The 21,045-nt window shown below is 47.7% G+C and overlaps 2 protein-coding genes across 12 annotated transcripts in view; one reads left to right on the top strand and one right to left on the bottom strand.

Moving 5' to 3' along the window:
* Nucleotides 1-1,361, top strand: part of LOC105480933 (SUMO interacting motifs containing 1) — a 93,301-nt gene extending 91,940 nt beyond the window's left edge. For 2 of the 5 annotated variants that reach the window (XM_011740131.2, XM_071098062.1), the window contains exon 10: nt 550-1,361. In XM_011740131.2, the coding sequence (XP_011738433.2) occupies nt 550-812 (263 nt within the window). In that variant the 3' untranslated portion in view covers nt 813-1,361. The remainder of the gene's footprint in view (nt 1-549) is intronic. The other 3 variants (XR_986681.3, XR_011624415.1, XM_071098061.1) reach the window with 3 other exon arrangements.
* Nucleotides 1,362-1,437: 76 nt separating this feature from the next.
* LOC105480934 (KIAA1191 ortholog) lies at nt 1,438-21,045 on the bottom strand. 7 transcript variants are annotated; one of them, XM_011740135.2, is made up of 9 exons: nt 19,987-21,045; nt 17,904-18,011; nt 17,565-17,651; nt 13,950-14,128; nt 11,021-11,147; nt 5,965-6,089; nt 3,614-3,720; nt 3,278-3,420; nt 1,438-3,165 (listed from the first exon to the last, which is right to left on the bottom strand). In XM_011740135.2, the coding sequence occupies exons 3-9, from the start codon at nt 17,590-17,592 to the stop codon at nt 2,957-2,959; spliced, it is 918 nt and encodes a 305-aa protein (XP_011738437.1). In that variant the 5' UTR covers nt 17,593-17,651; nt 17,904-18,011; nt 19,987-21,045; the 3' UTR covers nt 1,438-2,956. The 7 variants fall into 7 exon arrangements, with proteins under 7 accessions (XP_011738437.1, XP_070954165.1, XP_070954166.1 ...); XM_071098064.1 differs by lacking the exon at nt 19,987-21,045 and adding an exon at nt 19,439-19,485; XM_071098065.1 differs by lacking the exon at nt 17,904-18,011.

Genomic DNA, 21,045 nt, shown 5'->3' with positions numbered 1-21,045 from the left:
TGACACTGATCCAAACCATATCACCTTAATGTAAAACTTAAGGACCCTAGAGAACTGAGAACAAAGGGCCTCCTGGAAGTGGAGTTACTGCAGGCACTCACATAGCCTTCGACTTGTATCCCTGTAGCTAGTCAACAAGTCTTTGCCAAGACTCTACCTACCTACCAAAATTAGACTTCTTTTTTTTTTTTTTTTTTGAGACGGAGTCTCGCGCTGTCACCCAGGCTGGAGTGCAGTGGCCGGATCTCAGCTCACTGCAAGCTCCGCCTCCCGGGTTCACGCCATTCTCCTGCCTCCGCCTCCCGCGTAGCTGGGACTACAGGCGCCCGCCACCTCGGCCGGCTAGTTTTTTGTATTTTTCAGTAGAGACGGGGTTTCACCGTGTTAACCAGGATGGTCTCAATCTCCTGACCTCGTGATCCGCCCGGCTCGGCCTCCCAAAGTGCTGGGATTACAGGCTTGAGCCACCGCGCCCGGCCAAAATTAGACTTCTTAAAAAAGGAATAAAAAGCAGTTCAGAGCACCCAGCTGACTTTTTCCCTCTTGCAGAACACTTAAGGAGTTCCGTGATCGACCGAAAGGACTTAATAATCAAAAGGATTAAGCCCAAACCCCAGCAAGGAGATGACATCACAGTGGTGGACGTAGAGAAGCAGATTGAGGCCTTCCGCAGCCGCCTGATCCAGATGCTGGGGGAGCCTCTTGTCCCTCAACTCCAAGACAAAGTGCACTTGTTGAAGCTCCTGCTCTTCTATGCTGCGGACTTGAACCCTGACGCAGAGCCCTCTCAAAAGGGCTGGAGCAGCTCCTGAGGGCCTGCCAAGCACCGAATGCCAAGAATACCTCCTGAACTCTTATCTCCAACTACTTAAAAGCTCCAAAAGTAGGAAAAGTGGCTAAAATCTTACAAGACCAAACCTATATTATTTAATCAGTAGGTTGTAATTTCTAACTCTAGTATAAATATCTTTTTTTAAATAATCCTATCCTAGCCTATTCTCAAATATGGCTTAAATATACAAGGTATATATATTTTTTAATAAATTATTTATCTATACTTTTTTTGAAACAGGTTAATACTGTGTGCATCACGTTTAACATTTTCATTCAAGATGTGGAAAAATCCCTCTGCTGAAGCCACTCTATACACCAATATTATGTCATTCAAGGTACCCACGACCTGTTTCAGGAGAGACGTTCATTTTTCCCTAATGAAATGCAAGCATTCTATGTTAGACCTATTATATTGCCTATTAATTTGACTTTGTAATAAATAGAGGGTAGAAACAAAAGGATCAAGTGTGTTACAAAACATTTGATGTTAAAAGGAGACAATAAAAAGGCAATGGTTTTTCAAAATACCAAGTTCACTGTGACTCTGGGTAGGCAGAGTGGAATCACCATTGTTAAAAGGACAAAAAAATAGCCACATTTGAGAAAGTAGTAAGGATTTTTATTGTCAAAACAAGAAATCATAATAGAAGACACAAATAAATTAATTGTTCTCATAATTTTAGACTCCAGGGCCTCTCTATGGAAAGGCCAGCTTCTTATACAGACCAGGTACTATCCCAAAAAAAAACAGGTACTTGAGACAGTGTTCAAGACAACAACTGAACTTGTACACAGTGAGGAGAAATAAAAAGGTGGCTTCCCTATTTCCCTCCCTCAGTAAGGTTATGTGTTGCATAAAGGGATGAGGCTCATTTTGGTGAAAAATGCTTTCATACAGAAAATTTTGAATTCATTCACCTCCCCACACAGGCATTCCAGGCCCTGACCTGAACAAGGAAATCAAAATAAGGTAACACCATTGGCTTCACATGAACCTCAAGACTATAACTGTACCTACCATCTCCTTTACTTTTTTTAAAATTTAATGTCCATTTACCTATACCAAATCAGTAGACTGAATTTTCTCTCTTAGGAAGTTTTTAACCAAATTAGAGCTAAATTAATCTCACTTTAAAGTGCAAGAAAGGCTCTGCTAGAGTAGTGTTTGTTCTGTGGCATAGAAAGAGGAGCATGCCTCCCCCAGCACTGGCCTAAGAGGCCCCACAAGAAGAACTGGCTGCAGGACAGTGATCCATTAGATCTACCAAAAAGCCGGGGCACGCAGGGTTCAGCCTAGAAAGAGGGGTCCCTGCCGAATCTGGCTTTTACCTGTACCCAGGTCCCAAACAAATCTTGGGTCCCCTAACTGATAAGGCTGGAGCACAGCACCAGCCATCAACAGGGCCAAAGTCGTCTCAGGGAGTCAATGAGCACCTCTAAGCCATGATTTGTCAGTGCTCACGTGGATAGTGGTAAAGGAATCGAGAAGTCTGGGTTTTGGAACAGCACAAACATTCTTTACCCAGTAAGCAGTGATCAACGTTCTTACCTAGGGTAAATGATGAAAAAATAGGTAATGAGGTCCCCATGCACCAGTGCTGAGAATATTTAGTCTAACTTTAAAGCAGTACAAAATGACTTCTTCTACACAACAAGGGCCAACTTTGTACTAATGTTTCTCAAAAACCAATTACATTTCCAGCTCTAGCCTCAATTTAACGGGTTCTTTATTTATTTATTTGACAGAGTCTCGTTCTGTCATCCAGGCTGGAGTGTAATAGCATGATCTCAGCTCACTACAACCTCCGCCTCCCGGGTTCAGGCAATTCTCCTGCCTCAGCCTCACAAGTAGCTGGGACTACAGGTGCCCACCACCACGCCCAGCTAATTTTTGTATTTTTAGTAGAGACGTGGTTTCACCATGTTGGCCAGGCTGGTCTTGAACTCCTGACCTCAAGTGATCCACCCACCTTGGCCTCCCAAAGTGCTGGGATGACAGGCATGAGCTACCACGCCCAGCTGATTAAGTTTTTAAATATACCTTTCCTATGTCAACGCCAAGGTAAAAGGGGAGTGGGGTGCAAGAAACCTTCTTTACCAGAATCCCTGGAAAGAAAGGGCTCTAGAAGCCAGTGGGTGTGAGCACATTCAAGTCACGGGGTTTGAGGTTATGGGCCCGTGGTGGTGGTTTCTTTCCTTCCACCACTGGGATGTCCATCTTGGGCGGCTTCAAGGCTGCTGGCTCTTCAGCCATTTGGTTGGTTTGAGCACGGATCAGTTCCAATGGAGAGGGCTTCTGGGCCCCTCGGTAGGCCTGGGTGGCAAAACTTCCTACAAAAGTGAACCAGAGTGCGAATGATTTCAAAACCAGTAGGCAGCTCCCGATATACAATATGGTAAGATGCCTGCCATGCCGCTCTGTTTTTTGAAGGCACTGCCTTACCAGAGTCATACTTTTGAAGGGATCTCGGTCCAAAGAGGCTCCACTTGTCTGACAAGTTTCTGTCCTTATCCCCACTTCCAGAGTCCATGGTGCTGGGATTTGGGCCAGGTAAGGCTGTGGAAGAACCAGAAGTGAACCAGCCCCTGGAAAAAAAAAAACAAAACATATCCTAAAATACCTCTTCCTTCACCCCTAGAAATGTCTGACACCAAAAGAACAGGAACTGAACTATCCCTTCTCCCTCCGAAACCACAGGCTTAAATAATACAACCTCGCCTGCCACACTAGCTTTCCTGAAGCACACGGGAACTCGGAAGCGTCACAGGAAGGGCTCACCTGGGCCTCTGCTTAGGTGACGAATGTGGACTGGTGCTTGGGGTGGACTGGGCTGATGCAGGCTGCCTCTCTTCTTTTGTTATCTCTCCACTCTGTAGCTTTAGTTTCTGCTCAGATGGGTAAGAAGAGAGACTTTTTAAAATGAAAGCAAATGCAAACAGCTAAGCCTAGGCATGAACAATTTGGTTTGCATTCTAACTTTAAGCACAAGACATCTACAGGTGGAATGATTTCGAGTGATCTAACAGGTAGTCCTTTGTTTTTGCCAAAGGACATGGAACTCCATCTCCTCAAAAAATGTGTTCATTCTACACTGTATTGTGAACATCCCTGTACTTAAAGCTTTACACTACAACTTTTACTTTCAGAAAAGTGAAGTAATTGCCCCCACATTCCCCCAAGTCAGTAAAATGGAAGAGCCAGAACTCAAGCTGCCAGCCTTCTTGGCCTTTTAAGCAGGGCTTAAGCTCTTGTCTCGCTGCTGCTCCTACCACGTACAAAGCCCTGCCATTCTCAGTCTCTCCAAGCCAAGACTCAGGCATGTGGGTCTCTTCAGCTAAATGCTTCCTCTGAGGAGCCTGCTCCATTCTCTCCTCCTCCTCTCCCATAGTCAGCCACTCTGGGTTCCCTCAGCACCGTTAGCGTTCCTCTAACTGACTCGCAGTCTAGCGGGGAGAGACAGGTCTAATCTCAGCTCTTCTAGAGCAAGGTTCCCATGCTGTCTCCTCCCTCCGGGCCTGCCATGCCACTGCTTAGCCCAAGCTGTGCTCCAAACAATGATCACGTTTGAATTTTCTCAAACATTCAACAGATCCATTCATGTAAGTTGACAATCTGTTACAAGATGTAAGTTACAGCTAATATTTCAGCCATCCTCATGTTCTACTCCTATGGGAAAGACACAGAAAATGAGTCAACCAAAGTCAGTCCTACCGTTATGTAAGGTGAATTGCTCAAATAGAATTCTCACTGACCTATACTGGAAAGTTCTCAGTTAAGTGTCAAAGGCTGATGGTACCCCTCTCTGGAAGCATCGGCCTTGTTTGAAAGCTTAAACTGGCCACCAGCCCAAACCTGATTTCCTATAGCAGTTTTTAAACCTAGCCTGCAAAAGAATCATCTGGAATGCTCATTACAAAATGCAAACAGGGCCGGGTGCGGTGGTTCACACATGTAATATCAGCACTTTGGGAGGCCGGGGCAGGTGGATCACATGAGGTCAGGAGTTCAAGACCAGCCTGGCCAGCATGGTGAAACCCCGTCTCTACTAAAAATCAGCCAGGCATGGTGGTGCATGCCTGTAATCCTAGCTATTTGGGAGGCTGAGGTGGGAGGATCACTTGAACCCAGGAGGTAGAGGTTGCAGTGAGCCGAGAGCGCAACACTGTACTTCAGCCCGGGTGACTGCAAACAGGCCACAGTGTTTTATATCCCCACCCACAGGCCACCAGACCCAGGTTATTTCTCCTTATATATAATGTATACTATGATCCTTTCCGGCCTCTTGTGCTCTCCTCACCTTGCCCTCATCATACCCTGTTCAGAACTCTTAAAGCTTGGAACAAGCCTGGATTCTGACCCACCTTTGCCTACAGAAGCCAGTCCAAGTTTCTTAACTGTAATTGCGTCTCTTCACAATCTGCCCCTTCAGGAGCTAGATTTCCAGGCTGCTTTGGAAGGAGGAGGAAGCAGCCAACAGGAAGTAAGGCATCAGGAGACCTGGGTTTGGGTACTATGACTGGCTGAATAGATGGCCTCGAACCTCAATCTCCTCATTGACAAAATATGGAGAAGAGCATCTGCCCCAAAAGGTGATTGTGAGGATGAAATGAATGCAAGGGCTTCACAAATCAAAATGCTATCCAGTATGAAGTGGTCTCCTCTGAAAGAAAGTCATTTGAAACTATTCGTTCAAATACTTGGCTGTCACTAAATTAACCCTTACTAAAATTCTTCACTTATAGAAAAGAAATAGCAAAAACATTCCAATTCCACATTGGATTTTAACTTGTTAAAATTAAATGCAGAGCATGATGTTCCTTTCCAGTTAAACTATTACCTCTGTTGAGGCTGCCTAGTTCTCCCCAAGATACTTCACATTTGCTTTATGGTTCATAAAGTACTCGTATATATATGTAAGCTGAGGCTCTCACTCGATCCTGCTAACCAGAAGTAGCAAAACAGACACACCCACTGTATAGGTGGATAAGCAAAACTACGAGGCTAAGAGCTCGGGAGCGAGACTAACTCCACAGTCCTCAACTAACTGAGCTGGTAACTTCGAAACCACAGCCACATTTCAAGCCATGAACACTGAAGGTTTTGTTTTTTGAAAGTTCCTAAGAGCTTACGTGGAGTGCTTCGGCCACTCGAAGGTACTTGGTCTCCTCGGTGGTGAGGCCCTTGTGAGGTGTGTAGCCAGCATCTCTCAGCCCTGCCTGTCGCTCAAAATGCTGAATGCTTTCCTGGGTCTGTTCTGGGAACAGAGGAGATGACAGTCATGCCCATTGCCCTCTCCCGTCACAAAACAGGGAGGACAACATGGATATCTACTGTTCTCCCCAGAAGCAAGAGACCACACTGACCATCCAAAGAAGAGGAGACTTTCCCCAGAGAGGTACTGTAGCACTAATTCTGAACCGCACACAAAGGCTGTCTAGCCAGAAAGAAGCCTTCCCTCACACCAAGCTGAAGAGGTTATTCCTAAAGGGACAACTGAAGAACCTTGAGCTCAATACTCCCACCCTCCTCTTAGTTGTACACGGTGACATTTTCTTTGTATTTAGAAATGCAACATGGGGCTGGACGCCGTAGCTGACGCCTGTAATCCTAGCACTCTGGGAGGTTGAGGCAGGAGGATCACCTAAGGTCAGGAGTTCGAGACCAGCCTGGCCAACATAGAGAAACCCTGTCTCTACTAAAAATACAAAATTAGCTGGGCGTGATGGCGCATGCCTGTAATCCCAGCTACTTGGGAGGCTGAGGCAGAAGAATTGCTCAAACCCAGGAGGCAGAGGTTGCGGTGAGCCGAGACCACGCCATTGCACTATAGCCTGGGCGACAAGAGCAAAACTACGTCTCAAAAAACAAAAAAATACAAAAATTAGCCGGGCATGGTGGCGGGCGGGTGCCTGCAATCCCAGCTACTTGGGAAGCTGAGACATGAGAATCGCTTGAACTTGGGAGGTGGAGGTTGCAATGAGCCAAGATCGTGCCACTGCACTCCAGCCTGGGCAACAGACTCTGTCTCAAGAGAAAAAAAAGAAAAAAAGAAATGCAGCATGAGGAAGGCGGCTGATAGCCCGACACAGTAAAAATTCTCCAAATATAAAACTTTCGGCCGGGCGCGGTGGCTCAAGCCTGTAATCCCAGCACTTTGGGAGGCCGAGGCGGGTGGATCACGAGGTCAGGAGATCGAGACTATCCTGGCTAACATGGTGAAACCCCGTCTCTACTAAAAATACAAAAAACTAGCCGGGCGTGGTGGCGGGCGCCTGTAGTCTCAGCTACTTGGGAGGCTGAGGCGGGAGAATGGCGTGAACCCAGGAGGCAGAGCTTGCAGTGAGCCGAGATCACGCCACTGCACTCCAGCCTGGGAGACACAGCGAGACTCCGTCTCAAAAAATAAAAAAAAATTAAAAAAAATAAAACTTTCTAAGAGATTCACCACCCTCGTCACCTACACAAAAAATTTTGCCAAAGAGAAACTGGCCACATTCAGGCTAGATAGCACCAAGGTACCATCCAGATCCAAACCAGATAGCCTGCCTTGAGCTAGCCAAAGTCTACTGATTCCATGTTTCTCCTGTGTGAAATGCCCCATCCCAGTGCCTGGAACAGCAGACATAACTCCACTCAACATTCCTTCAGTCTGACTTGATTATCTCATAATCAAAAAGTTAGTTCTGCTGTGGAATGAATAACGGCTGACTTTCTGCTTAATCTGTACATAAACCACATAATACACTCTCACATACAGGAATGTGGCAGCTGTGAACCAGAAGACTAGATACCAGATGCCTTTTATGACTTCATCATTCCTCTTCTAAGGAGGTATTTCCATCAGAAATAGAAGAAAAAAAAAAAACCTAAATGCATAAAGATGTTCTTCAGACTTACCAGGTAGTCACTTGAAAATCTAAAAACAAGGGATTTAACGCATGACAATATACCAACACCAGGAATTTTTTTTTTAATAGAGACAGGATCCCACTATGTTGCTCAGGCTGATTCTCAAACTCCTGGTCTCAAGCATTTCTCCTGCCTCAGCCTCCCAAAGTGCTGGGATTACAACCATGAGCCACCGCACCCAACTAATACCAGAATTAAATGCAGCTTTCCTGCCCGCTACCCTCCCCCACAATGGAGTCTTGCTCTGTTGCCCAGAGCTGGAGTGCAATGGCGCTATCTCAGCTCACTGCAACCTCACCTCCCAGGTTCAAGCAATTCTCCTGCCTCACCCTCCCGAGTAGCTGGGATTACAGGTGTGCACCACCACGCCCAGCTAGTTTTTGTATTTTTAGTAGAGACAGGGTTTCACCATGTTGGCCAGCCTGGTCTCATACTCCTGACTTCGTGATCCGCCCGCTTCTGCCTCCCAAGGTGCTGGAATTACAGGTGTGAGCCACCACGCCCAGCCTTAAATGCAGCTTTTTAAAACTTAAGACTATAGCAACATCAAAAGTTCATGGCAGTGTTAATTGAAAAAAACCAGAATGGTATATTTACTATACCTGGAGTTATATAAAAATATGCATGTATGTGGAAATGAGTAAGCCAAATAAATATGAGTGACATTCACATACTGGAGTGTCATAATGTTCTGTACTGTTAGTAAACTATATATATATTTTTTGAGACAGAGTCTCACTCGTTGCCCAGGCTGGAGTACAGCGGCATGATATCAGCTCACTGCAACCTCTGCCTCCCAGGTTCAAGCAATTATCTTGCCTCAGCCTCCCGAGTAGCTAGGATTATAGATACACGCTACCACACTCAACAATTTTTGTATTTTTAGTAAAGTTGGGGTTTCACCATGTTGGCCAGGCTGGTCTTGAACTCCTTACCTCAAGTGATCCACCCACCTCTGCCTCCCAAAGTGCTGGGATTACAGACCTGAGCCACCACGCCCGGTGGGTAAATTATTTTCATTAAAGAAGTTACATTGTGCTAGCCGGGCGCGGTGGCTCACGCCTGTAATCCCAGCACTTTGGGAGGCCGAGGCGGGTGGATCACGAGGTCAGGAGATGGAGATCATCCCAGCTAACACAGTGAAATCCCGTCTCTACTAAAAATACAAAAAAATTAGCCAGGCGTGGTGGCGGGTGCCTGCAGTCCCAGCTACTCGGGAGGCTGAGGCAGGAGAATGGCGTGAACCCAGGAAGCAGAGCTTGCAGTGAGCCAAGATCACGCCACTGCACTCTAGCCTGGGTGACAGGGCAAGACTCCATCTCAAAAAAAAAAAAAGTTGTCTCAACTCTTCCCCACCCCTATGGCACTCTACTCTGATGGTGAAGGGTGCTTACTTTTGCTAAAAAAAAAACAATGAATAAGTTTTGTAACACTGCTAGAACACATTCTCAAGCTTGTAATATAAAAGTAGTGTTGTTAGCCGGGCGCGGTGGCTCAAGCCTGTAATCCCAGCACTTTGGGAGGCTGAGACGGGCAGATCACAAGGTCAGGAGATCGAGACCATCCTGGCTAACACGGTGAAACCCCGTCTCTACTAAAAAATACAAAAAGCTAGCCGGGGCCGGGCGCGGTGGCTCAAGCCTGTAATCCCAGCAATTTGGGAGGCCGAGATGGGCGGATCACAAGGTCAGGAGATCGAGACCATCCTGGCTAACACGGTGAAACGCCGTCTCTACTAAAAAATACAAAAACTAGCCGGGCGAGGTGGCGGACGCCTGTAGTCCCAGCTACTCGGGAGGCTGAGGCAGGAGAATGGTGTGAACCCGGGAGGCGGAGCTTGCAGTGAGCTGAGATCTGGCCACTGCACTCCAGTCTGGGCGACACAGGGAGACTCTGTCTCAACAAAAAAAAAAAAAAAAAAAAAAAGCTAGCCGGGCGAGGTGGCGGGCGCCTGTAGTCCCAGCTACTCGGGAGGCTGAGGCAGGAGAATGGCGTGAACCCGGGAGGCGGAGCTTGCAGTGAGCTGAGATCCGGCCACTGCACTCCAGCCCGGGTGACAGAGCGAGACTCCGTCTCAAAAAAAAAAAAAAAAAAAGTAGTGTTGTTGATTCAACAGATGTGAATAAGAGAAAATCAAAGTATATAGGCCAGGTGCGGTGGCTCACACCTATAATCCCAGCACTTTGGGAGGCCTAGGCGGGTGGATCACAAGGTCAGGAGATCAAGACCATCCTGCCCAACAGAGTGAAACCCCATCTCCACTAAAAATACAGAAATTAGCCAGGCATGGTGGCACGCGCCTGTAGTCCCAGCTACTCGGGAGGCTAAGGCGGGAGAATTGCTTGAACCCAGGAGGCGAAGGTTGTAGTGAGCTGAGACCACACCATTGCACTCCAGCCTAGGTGAGAGTGAGACTCTGTCTCAAAAAAAAAAAGAAACCAAAGTAAGAGTTAAGAGTTTGGACTTTGGGTTCTTGGTGAATTCACTAGGAAATGCCCAGGACAAATGGATGCCCTCCTGGAGAAGATAAACAAGGGCTTATGCCTTCAAAAATGAGCCAACCAAGGAGAACCTCTATGTACCTTACCCTGGTAGGGGCACAGCTGCTGACAAGCAGAGCCATGTATCTAATTGTTAACTTCCCACAGCAACCCGTACAGCCCTCCAGAATGAAGTTTAGTTAGCTTGTTATAAGGTTAAGAAAAAATCCAAGTTCTCATATCAGGGTTCATTAGGATGACCAATCATACATTCTTAAGACTAAACACACTTGGACCTGGTCGTCTTCCTGGTAGACCAACTTTGAGCTGTTTAATTACAAAAAAAAAAAAAACTGGGGCAAGTGGGAAATGCCTGGATGTTTGGCCTTCTCCAGCAGAGCTTGAAACAGTGACAGCAGCAGCTGCCATCCACTGAGCACTGGGCCGTCTCATCCTCACCTCAGCCTGCCAGTGACACTCCCCATTTTAGAGCGGGGCGGTCTCCGCAGTTAAGTAGCCTGCCCAAGGCCACAGTGACAGATCTGGGAAAATGAGATTGTATCAACAAAGCAGCAGGAATGCACCTAAATCAGACTAAGATGCTTAACATTTGGCAAATCTTCCACCTAATAAATGGAGCTTCAATACTGACATGATTCAGCCAGCCTAACAAACTGACATTTGTTGGGACAAGGTAAGGCGGGCATGTTGCAGAATCATCTCCAGTCCGCTTGTAGGAAGCCTCAGCTCTTCCCCGCCCCTATGGCACTCTACTCTGAGGGTGAAGAGTGCTTACTTGTGATCAGAGAATTCATGATGACATGGGTAGCTTTAGCCTTCACCACTGGGACCTTGTCCACACTGTCAATGGCCGATGACAGGGTCATGGCAGAGGAGGGTAGATTGGCCTCTCCTTCCTCCACCTGTTCAAGAGAGGTACAGTACAGAAGCACTTAGGCAGGGCAGGGGAGACACACACCTAAACTTACTCCTTTGGGGAGGAAGTTACTGAAATAACATTAATCTGGTAAGTGAGGAAATCGTTGAAGGGAAGAGTTGGTCATCTCCACCCAGCTAGATAGGTATTATCCAAAGTGACAACAAAAACAGACATTATGTGAACAGTTTACATTTATAAAGGTGGGAAAGTCAGAATTTGAAAGTCTGAGGTCTACTACCTTCCTAGACTATGACCTTCCAGTATACTATAGTACTATGCCCTAAGAATGCAGAAGAAATGCTTATTATGAAGCACTGGCCACATCCCAGCACTGTGCTAGATCTTAATTGATGAGAGCACTAGGTAAGTGGTTCTCACCCTGGGCCAGGCATTAAAACAGACTGCCGCGCTCCACCTCAGTTTGATTCAGTAGGTCCCGGGTGGTCCGGGGTGGAGTTTAAGAATTTGTTTCTAATAAATTCCCAGGTGATACTGCTGCTGCTGGCCCCAAGACCACACCTTGAGGACCACTGCTCCCAAGGTTCAAGTAATGGTCTTTTGAAACAAAAAAATCTACTTAGCTCCTCATTTTCAACATGCAAGAGCTGGGAGCCTCCACCTTCTGCAATCGAAACACCTGATACCTTACTCAGGCCTAGCAGGGAGGAGAGAACAAGACTTACTCTTTATTCTGTGCCTGTCTGGAAGAACTGAGAAGAAAATAAGATGGTTGAAAAAAAGGGGGGGACAGATAAAAAGTACTGAAAAATGTTGTATCCTTACTACAAAACGGAATTTATACCTTTAAGCTGTGACCTTGAGTAAAACTTGAGCCTATGTTTCCTTACTGGGAAGATGGTTGATTCCTAACATGGGGAGAGTTAAGGCAAATGAAAGATCGCATGTGATGAGTCAGGCGGAGCTCTCCTTTGGCACAGCTGTTCCAAGTTGTCAGCTGTTCCAGCTGAGGCCCCGCAGAAACCTGGAAGCCGGCTCATTCCTTGCCTTGTGGAGCCATCAGCAGGGTGTGTGGCCTGGGAAGCGCCACCAGAAGCCCCGCTCACCTCCTGCTCTGGACCCTCAAGCCCACTGCTCTGACGTCACAGGCAAGCTGCAGCAGGCCTTTTCTCCTTGCACTTTTGCTACCTGTTACGTGGCATACTCTCTCCTCAACAGCTGACTGGCTCATATTTCAGTAGATAATTGATACAGGGAATATCCCCCAGAGCTGTAGGGGGTACTTTCTTAGAAAGGAGCTTTCTGCCCTCAGAGTGTACTGGAGGTGGGGGGAGAAAACACTCCTTAGAAAGAAACAAATATGGCTCTGCAAAGAGAAAGTTAAGCAGGGAGCCTGCGTTCATAGTACCAGCTACACAGCTAATACAGAATGTGCCAAGCCTTTACATCCCTTTACTCAATCCCCACAGCACCTCTATGACATAAGGTATTCCCAGCTCTCAGAGGGAGACACTGGGGCTCAGGGTAAGTTGTGTGGCCCAAGGTCTTGCTAGGACAGACCACCTGGGACTCACACCCCGGTCTATTTCAGGGGACCTTTACTGTGTACTGCCTGTCGGGCCCTGAGCTACCATATGGCTCAAAGTTCAGAGAAACTGTAACTACAGGTTAGACAGCCTTATGTGAACTTGGTGGACTTACGTTATTCAGGCAACAGTCTAGCCTTTCTGTATTCTTGGTGGCTGGAGAGTCAGAGGGGAGAGGGTCCCTGAGGTCGGGAAACAGAGGCTCCAATAATACGAAGCTACGAAACTAGACTGCACGAAAGAGTGTGAGGTGTGTCCGGAGCGGCCTTAGGAAGGAGGCAGTTCTTACAGAGGACGGCCATGGGCAAAGGCAGCTGAGGCTGGAAGAACAGCATGAGGAGAGGTACAGCATGTGTTCAAGAAAGGGCCAATTTTTTTCCCCAATCACAAAATGAGCATTTTTTGGGAATCTATGCCAGGCCCTCGGCTGGATTCTGCAGGTAACAGTACAAACCTAGAACAGCCCCTGTCCTCAGGAAGCTAATGGAGGGTAGGAAAGCAATGCAGGAATGACGATGGGGACCATGGTACCGTGGGGAGCTCAGAGGGAGGGGTGATGGCCTTATCAGGAGGACGGAGATGTCAGGCAAACTCACAGAAGAGACTTTTGAGCTAAGACTTAAAGGGCAAATGGAGTGGGAGAAGGGGTGAGAGGACAGGATGAGGATGGTAAACATCCTAAACAATCAGGGCAGTGTGAGCCAAACACTGACAGGCAGAAAATACGCTGGTAAGTGCGAGAATTTTAGGTAACTTGTGTGGTTCAAGCACTGGGTAGGGGAGCTGGGGAGATGCAGGCAAGACTTAGATCACATGGAACGTGGATCATGCTGAGCTTGGATTTAGCTCTGTGGGGAATGTGGAAGAGTCTCAGGAGCAGACAAGGCCATTCGAGTTTTGAATTAAAAAGAAAAAAACAGAGGGGGATTTAGAAAACCATCTATTGGGTACACTGTACACTGTTCGGGTGACGGGCACACAAAAAGCCCAGACTTCACCACTATACAATTCATCCATGTGAACAAAACCTCGGGTCACCCTAAAGCTACTGAATTTTTTTTTTTTAACAAAATAAATAAAATCTTAAAGAAGAAAAGACAACTGTAACTGAGGCACAGAAAACACGTACAGGGAGTGGTTGCTGCCCAACTCCGTGGGCACAGGGAGCCGCTGAAGGCTCCTGGAGCAGAGGAAGGACAAACGGGTTGCGTATGCCAGAAGCGGCCAGCAGGGTCAGATACCTTGGCGAGGTGCTGATACTTGCGCTCTGGAATCACTGGCTTCCAAGGGACGCTGCCCATGTCCGATGGAGGAGGAGTCATGGGCGCAGGGTCCTCGAGGGTATCATCATAGCTGAGTGCCCGGCGGTATATCCCGATGGGCAGGGACATCTTGCCTAGAGGCCCACTAGCCTCAAGAGCTAAGAACAGAGATACCTGTCAAGACAGGTTCAGCGACTGGACATACTAGTAGCTTTGAATTAATCTGCAGGAAGGAAAGCTCTGAAATACTCTTGTTCTTGGACAGAGCAAAATAGCTTGTTCTGGAGTAGCTAATCCCCGTTCAGGAAAGGCAGTGGTACCAAGCCCTTCCTCTATGCCTGACACTGTGGGTGGTCCGCTTAACCCACTCAGCCGTCCTAATCCTTTTATTTGTTTAGAGACACAGTCTACGTTGCCCAGGCTGGAGTGCAGCGGCACCATCACGGCTCACTGCAGGCTCAACCTCCTGGCTCAAGTGCCTCAGCCCAGTGAGTAGTTGGGATTATAGGCATATGCCACCACGTCCAGCTAATTTTCATGGATTAGGAAACCTGAAGTTCCATTTAAATGTACTTGACCACAACTTCCAAGTACAGTTTGGAATCAAAACCCAAACCTATCTGATTTCAAACCTGTGTCCTTTATGCCACAGAAGCCACCCGCCTACTGCAATACTAAAGCTCTCAATTCATGCAAGACTGAGGATATGAAATGACTGAGGACACGAAGTTCTCATTCCCATTTCATAGATGAGGAAACTAAGGCCTAGGGGTAAAGTGATCTTCCCAAGTTCATTCAGAAAATGGCTCTCTGGGGCTCAGCCAAGGTCTGTGGATCCTCTACCTTCCTTTCCTCACCAAAGAAAACAGCACTGCAAGAAATGTTGTCTGGCATCACCTGTAGTTGCAAATGTTCTGTATGATTTATTCCAACAGCAGAGTCACTTTCCATCACAGAAATGATTGACAACCACTCTCGCAAACCACCACCAGCTGATCCCGCCATTCCTGTCCACTGGAACTGACGCCCAGCATGTCCGGTTGTGATGCGGGCACTCTCAGCTGTGCCAGACCAGGGAGCCAAGTTCACTGTGTTTCGTTTGCTAACCCTTGTGTATCAGAACTCATGTCCAGACCCTACCTGAGAGGCAACATGTTCCTGTTGCTAAAATCATACAATCACATTCTCTAAGACATCAACCTGCCTGGCAGTAAGTCCAAAACCAAAAAAGATTTCATTTAAATGGCAAGGGGACCAAGCAGCTCTCACTATTATTCCTATTGCTATTGGTAATAATTAACAAAACCATAGAAATAAAAAGAGGATTAGAGGTTGCCAGGGAGTGGGTGGGGGGCAGTGAGGATGTGACTGCTAATGGTATGAGGTTTTCCTTTGGAGGTTATGAAAACGTACTGCAATATGGCCGGGTGCGGTGGCTCACGCCTGTAATCCCAGCACTTTGGGAGGCTGATGTGGGTGGATCACCTGAGGTCAGGCGTTCCAGCCTGGCCAACATGGCGAAACCCCATCTCTACTCAAAATACAAAAATTAGCCAGGCGTGGTGGTACGTGCCTGTAGTCCCAGCTACTTGGGAAGCTGAGGCAGGAGAATTGCTTGAACCCGGGAGGCGGAGGTTGCAGGGAGCCAAGATCGTGCCACTGCACTCCAGCCTAGGCAACAGAGTGAGATTCCATCTCAAAAAGAAAGAAAATGTACTGCAACTAGATAGTAGTTTTGTTTGCACAACCCTGTGAATATACTAAAAATCACAACATTGTTCACTTTCGGTGGGTGAATTTTATGGTATGTGCATTACATCTCAAACACACACACAAGCGAATAATAATTACTAAGTCTTCCTCCTTGCTAGACAATTACATCCCTCATCTTACCTAATCCTCATTAAACAGATACTCTTCCCATTTTCCAATTTCCCATTTTCACAATCAACTTGCCCAATATCACCTAGCTTGAAAGAGCGCGCCGGGAACTGGAACACAGACCTGAGCCAGTGCACACACTCTGCATGCAACACACTACAAAGCATTCACCGAATGGGCACAACCCTACGGCTCGCGATGGCTACATGGAGTGTACGGTAATCACAGCAACAATGAAAGACAAACTAAAACAGAGCTGATGATGTTAAAACTAGAGATGGATCTATATTGGGGAATGCAGGAGACTTCTGTTAATCCACCTAGTTGGGAAGCAATTTCGAAAACATCTTAAAGATACCCACTGAACAGCCATCCTAAAACCAATCAAGTCAGCTAATATTTACTAGAAAATATGTTCGTATACAGACAGACCAAATGCATTCTGGGCAGTAAATACATATTTATCACTGATTTTTAACTCCCATTTTTACGTATTTTGTTTAATCTTCACAATCCTGAGAGATAGGAACCATCATCTTTCTTCGTCATCATAATTTACCAAGAATCAGAAATTAAGCGATTCAGATTTAATTAAAAATCACTTTCCTTTCTCATGAAACAATTCAAGTAGTCATCAATGGTGTCAGTAACCCAGAAATTGACTCATTAAGGGTTGCTGTGAGCATTTTCATGATTAGGTTCAATCTGCCATTTAAGCAGGCTGGTGCCTTTTTACCAAGACTTCCATCCCACCTCCCCACCACCCCCAAAAAGGTGAGTTTAATCACTTTGGTACATACTACAAGAAGGTGAGTTTAATCACTTCGGTACCTACTACAAGAACTGCACAACTTATTCTGAATTCTTATTTGATAACTAGGAAAGTAACAAACTTGTCATAATACCCTTAACTGAAGTGACTATTCTCTTTAAGTTAAAGTTTCATACTATGGCTGAGCAACTAATAAAATATTTAAATGATGCCAATCTAAGGCCGGGCACGGTGGCTCACACCTGTAATCCCAGCACTTTGGAAGGCCAAGGCGGAAGGATCACCTGAGGTCAGGAGTTTGAGACCAGCCTGGCCAACATGGAGAAACCATGTCTCTATTAAAAATACAAAAAATTAGCCAGGCGCAGTGGCAGGCACCTGTAATCCCAGCTACTCGAGGCTGAGGCAGGAGAATCACTTGATCCTGGGAGGCAGAGGTCGCCGTGAGCTGAGATCATGCCGCTGCATTCCAGCCTGGGCAGAGTGAGACTCCATCTCGAAAGTAAAATAAAACTGGCCGGGCGCGGTGGCTCACACCTGTAATCCCAACACTTTGGGAGGCCGAGGCGGGCAGATCACAAGGTCAGGAGATCAAGACCAGCCTGGCCAATATAGTGAAACCCCATCACAAAAATTAGCTGGGCGTGGTGGTGTGTGCCTGTAATCCCAGTTATTGGGGAGGCTGAGGCAGGAGAATGGCTTGAACCCAGGAGGTGGAGGTTTGCAGTGAGCTGCGATTGTGCCACTGCACTCCAGCCTGGGCAACAGAGCAAGACTCCATCTCAAAAAAATAAAATAAAATAAGCCAATCTATTAAGTCTAAATACTCGCCTGGTGGCAGAGATTAACCATTAACATATAGTTCAGATAAAATGGTTTCTATCTCGCTTAAAACATTAATAAGGGCAAAACATGATTTTACCAAGAAGAATTAAGTTTACCAGGCACTTCTGGTTGTCTTGAAGCCATTGAAAGACTGGGATCCAGGTGCTTTTTCTATATAGAATTCCGAGCTGAGTCCCTGCCACCTAATAAAATAACAAAGGGCATTTTCTTATGGTGAACACCAAAGAGCAGCACCAATGCTGTTCTTCTGACAGGCACACAGAATTTTATGGCTTGTTTACAAGGTTGAAACACACACACACAAGAGCCAGTGGGTGACAAACATGCCAATGAAAAAAGAAGGATAAAGTCAAAGGTCTAACCACACCTGTGGCTGATCTTAACACCAGTGAGATGACAGAGCTAAGACGCCATACATGGTGAAGTCACCTTACCACAGTGAAATGATGTGACGACTAAGCTGACAGACAGATGTTAATGAGGAACATGGTCCAGCTGCTGCAAATTAGCAAAGCTTCCCAGGAAGCGTCCATCCAGAGGTTCTAATAACAACAAACAGCCAGCATTGGAACAGCCCGTCAGAGTCTGGCAAACACTTGTTTATTCCCCACAACAACCCTGCAAGGGCTATTACACTCATTTCATTATCTTAACTCACAGCAAGTGGCCAGATACTACAGTAGGGAAATTCGCTCTTTACTGCTAACACCATAAACTATTTATAGCGTTTATCTTGTCTTTTAATCCTTGCAGCAAGATGGCAAAGCAGATATTATTTATCCCAATTTTTTTTTTAAACGTAGTCTCGCTCTGTCGCCCAGGCTGGATTGCAGTGGAGCGAGCTCGGCTCGCTGAAAGCTCCGCCTCCCGGGTTCACGCCATTCTCCTGCCTCAGCCTCTCAAGTAGCTGGGACTACAGGCGCCCGCCACCACGCCCGGCTAATTTTTTGTATTTTTAGTAGAGACAGAGTTTCACCGCATTAGCCAAGATGGTCTTGATCTCCTGACCTCGTGATCCGCCCACCTAGGCCTCCCAAAGTGCTGGGATTACAGGCGTGAGCCACCGTGCCCGGCTCCCCCCTTTTTTTTAAGCTATCTCTTACAGAAAAGATATCCTAAATTTAAAGAGAAGGAAACTGGACGGGTGCGATGGCTCACGCCTGTAATCCCAGCATTTTGGGAGACTCAGGCGGGCAGATCACTTAAGGTCAGGAGTTCGAGACTAGCCTGGCCAACATGGTGAAACCCTCTCTATTGAAAATACAAAAATTGCCGGGCGCGGTGGCTCAAGCCTGTAATCCCAGCACTTTGGGAGGCCGAGACGGGCGGATCACGAGGTCAGGAGTTCGAGACCATCCTGGCTAACACGGTGAAACCCCGTCTCTACTAAAAAATACAAAAAACTAGCCGGGCGAGGTGGCGGGCGCCTGTAGTCCCGGCTACTCGGGAGGCTGAGGCAGGAGAATGGCGTAAAAACCCGGGAGGCAGAGCTTGCAGTGAGCTGAGATCCGGCCACTGCACTCCAGCCTGGGCGACACAGCGAGACTCCGTCTCAAAAAAAAAAAAAAAAAAAAAAAAAAAAGAAAATACAAAAATTAGCTGGGCATGGTGGCGGGCGCCTGTAATCCCAGCTACTCGGGAGACTGAGGCAGGAGAATAGCTTGAACCCGGGAGGCGGAGGTTGCAGTGGGCCGAGATCCAGGCACTGCACTCCAGCCTGGGCGACGGAGACTCAGTACCAAAAATAAAAATTAAAAAAATTAAAAATTTTTAAAAACAATAATAAAGAGAAGGAAACTAAAAATCAGAGGAGTTAATTTGTCCAAGGTCATAGATAAGTGGTCCATGTGCAAGGTAGGTAGTTTCATGCTGTTTACAGGGGAGTTAAAGCGAGGGCCTGAGAAAGTTACTCTGTTTTTCAGCTTGCTATACCGTCCCTCTATCCCGATAGGGCTGAGAGAGAGCAAACCAGTTATTGATAGTTCGTCACTAACGAGCGTCGCAAAGGCCGAGTTCAGCCATCCTCCCAGTCCAGGGAGCATTCCCGCCCCAGACACATCCCCTTCCCCTTTCCCTGTGCCCCCACCCCCCAGCTCACCGTCCCTCTGCCTCTCCGTCACAATATACAATACGGTGCCGCCACGACATGAAAGGCCGGCTGCTTCACCCACCCCTCCATGCTAAGATTAGGGCCGGGACCCTAGCCGAAGGCAGGGTCTGAGGAGAAGAGGCTGAGGACAAGTCGTGGGGGCTCTGGCTGGGCTGGTCCCACGAAGCGGAGGGGAAGCCCGTACGGGAGCTGCAGGGCATCCCCGGAGGGAGCCCCATCAAGGAGACCCCAGAAAGGGGAGCCAGGGAGACAAGAGGCGACCCAGCCAAGCTCGGAGCCGGGATGAAAGGTTAAGGGGTGAGGGGAGAGGCTTGGAGGGGCCCCCAGATCGGGCCTCGCCGGAAGCGCCCCTCCTGATCGGCAGAGAACGCAGCCCCAAGGGAGGGCCCAGCCCGCCATCTGTTCACCTGTTATCCTGCTGCCGCGGGACTGCCTGCGGCCCGGAGTCCGGCACTAAAAAGGTTCTGAGGGTCCACGTCTCCCGAGATGCTGTGGCGTAGTCTGGACCCAAGCCATGGTGAGAGCGGCAGCGATTTCCAAGGTCCCCAGGACCCACCAGGCAGCACTACCTACCCGGCGGGCAGGCAGCCCTGCTGATAAAGCCTCCGGAGACCGCGGGATCTCGCGCGAGACTTGGCCCAGAGGCGCACAGGGCATACTGGGAGTTGTAGTCCACGATCGCGAGTCCCCACCCTACGCTGCCCAGCTGGCTGTGGAGCCGCAACTCCGAGTGTGGAATCCGCCAGCCCCGAGAGGAGACGCCACACTTCACCACCACTTCCTCAGCGCGTGTGCTGTGCCTGGGTCCGTGACAAGCTAAGGGAAGCCGCTGGTGGCATAGTAAAATGACACCCACAAGCCCAAGCCCTCAAGGCTCATAAAGGGCTGCCAAGTGCGAGTACTTGTCATCCTGTTTTTCCCACTTCACGGAGGTGAAGCTGAGACTGGGAGAGATGAGAAGTCACTTCGGTTAATAAGCGGTGCAGTGAGCACGGACTGTCTCCCAAAACAGCGGGGTTAGGCAGGGTTCATACTAGCAGCTGAACCAAAAAGGGGAACCGACCTCACCTGCCTCCTCTAGGGAAGGCGATCCTAACATGATTTCCCTTTTACATTAAGGAAAGTGAGGCTTAGAGGCGCCAGCTGAGGTGTCAGTCACATCCTGAAGGAAGACTTCTCTTATCCCACAAGGGTTCACAAAGAAGACGAAGCAACGAAGTTAAGGCAGAAGCTGCAAAAATCCATCCCCGTTTCTACCCCAGTCCAAAGCTTGCCATCAAAACTCATCTCAGGAGGCCTATGATTGGTGGTGTGGCGTGAATGCCACATTTAGATTTCAGCATTTGAGGCTTCCAGCCATACTGGCAGAACTGAGAGGCCTTGCTCATGCAACTTTAAACTTAAGCACTGTTTCCAGACCAGGGTGCTTGAGTGCACTAAGAATTAAAGTCTTTGATGAATTATAT

Source organism: Macaca nemestrina, chromosome 6, assembly GCF_043159975.1.
Source record: "Macaca nemestrina isolate mMacNem1 chromosome 6, mMacNem.hap1, whole genome shotgun sequence".
NCBI lineage: Eukaryota > Metazoa > Chordata > Mammalia > Primates > Cercopithecidae > Macaca > Macaca nemestrina.
The sequence above is the reverse complement of the archived record's forward strand: the minus strand, read 5'-3'. Positions and strand labels throughout refer to the sequence as shown.

What these genes read in the sequence shown, in the direction of transcription:
- LOC105480934 (XM_011740135.2), bottom strand. Translation starts at nt 17,592, where the DNA reads ATGGCTTCAAGACAACCAGAAGTGCCTG. An exon ending in AAGACAACCAGAAGTGCCTG is followed by an intron (nt 14,129 to 17,564) that starts GTAAACTTAATT and finishes CTCTGTTCTTAG; the next exon opens with CTCTTGAGGCTAGTGGGCCT. An exon ending in GAGTGGCCGAAGCACTCCAC is followed by an intron (nt 3,721 to 5,964) that starts GTAAGCTCTTAG and finishes CCATCTGAGCAG; the next exon opens with AAACTAAAGCTACAGAGTGG.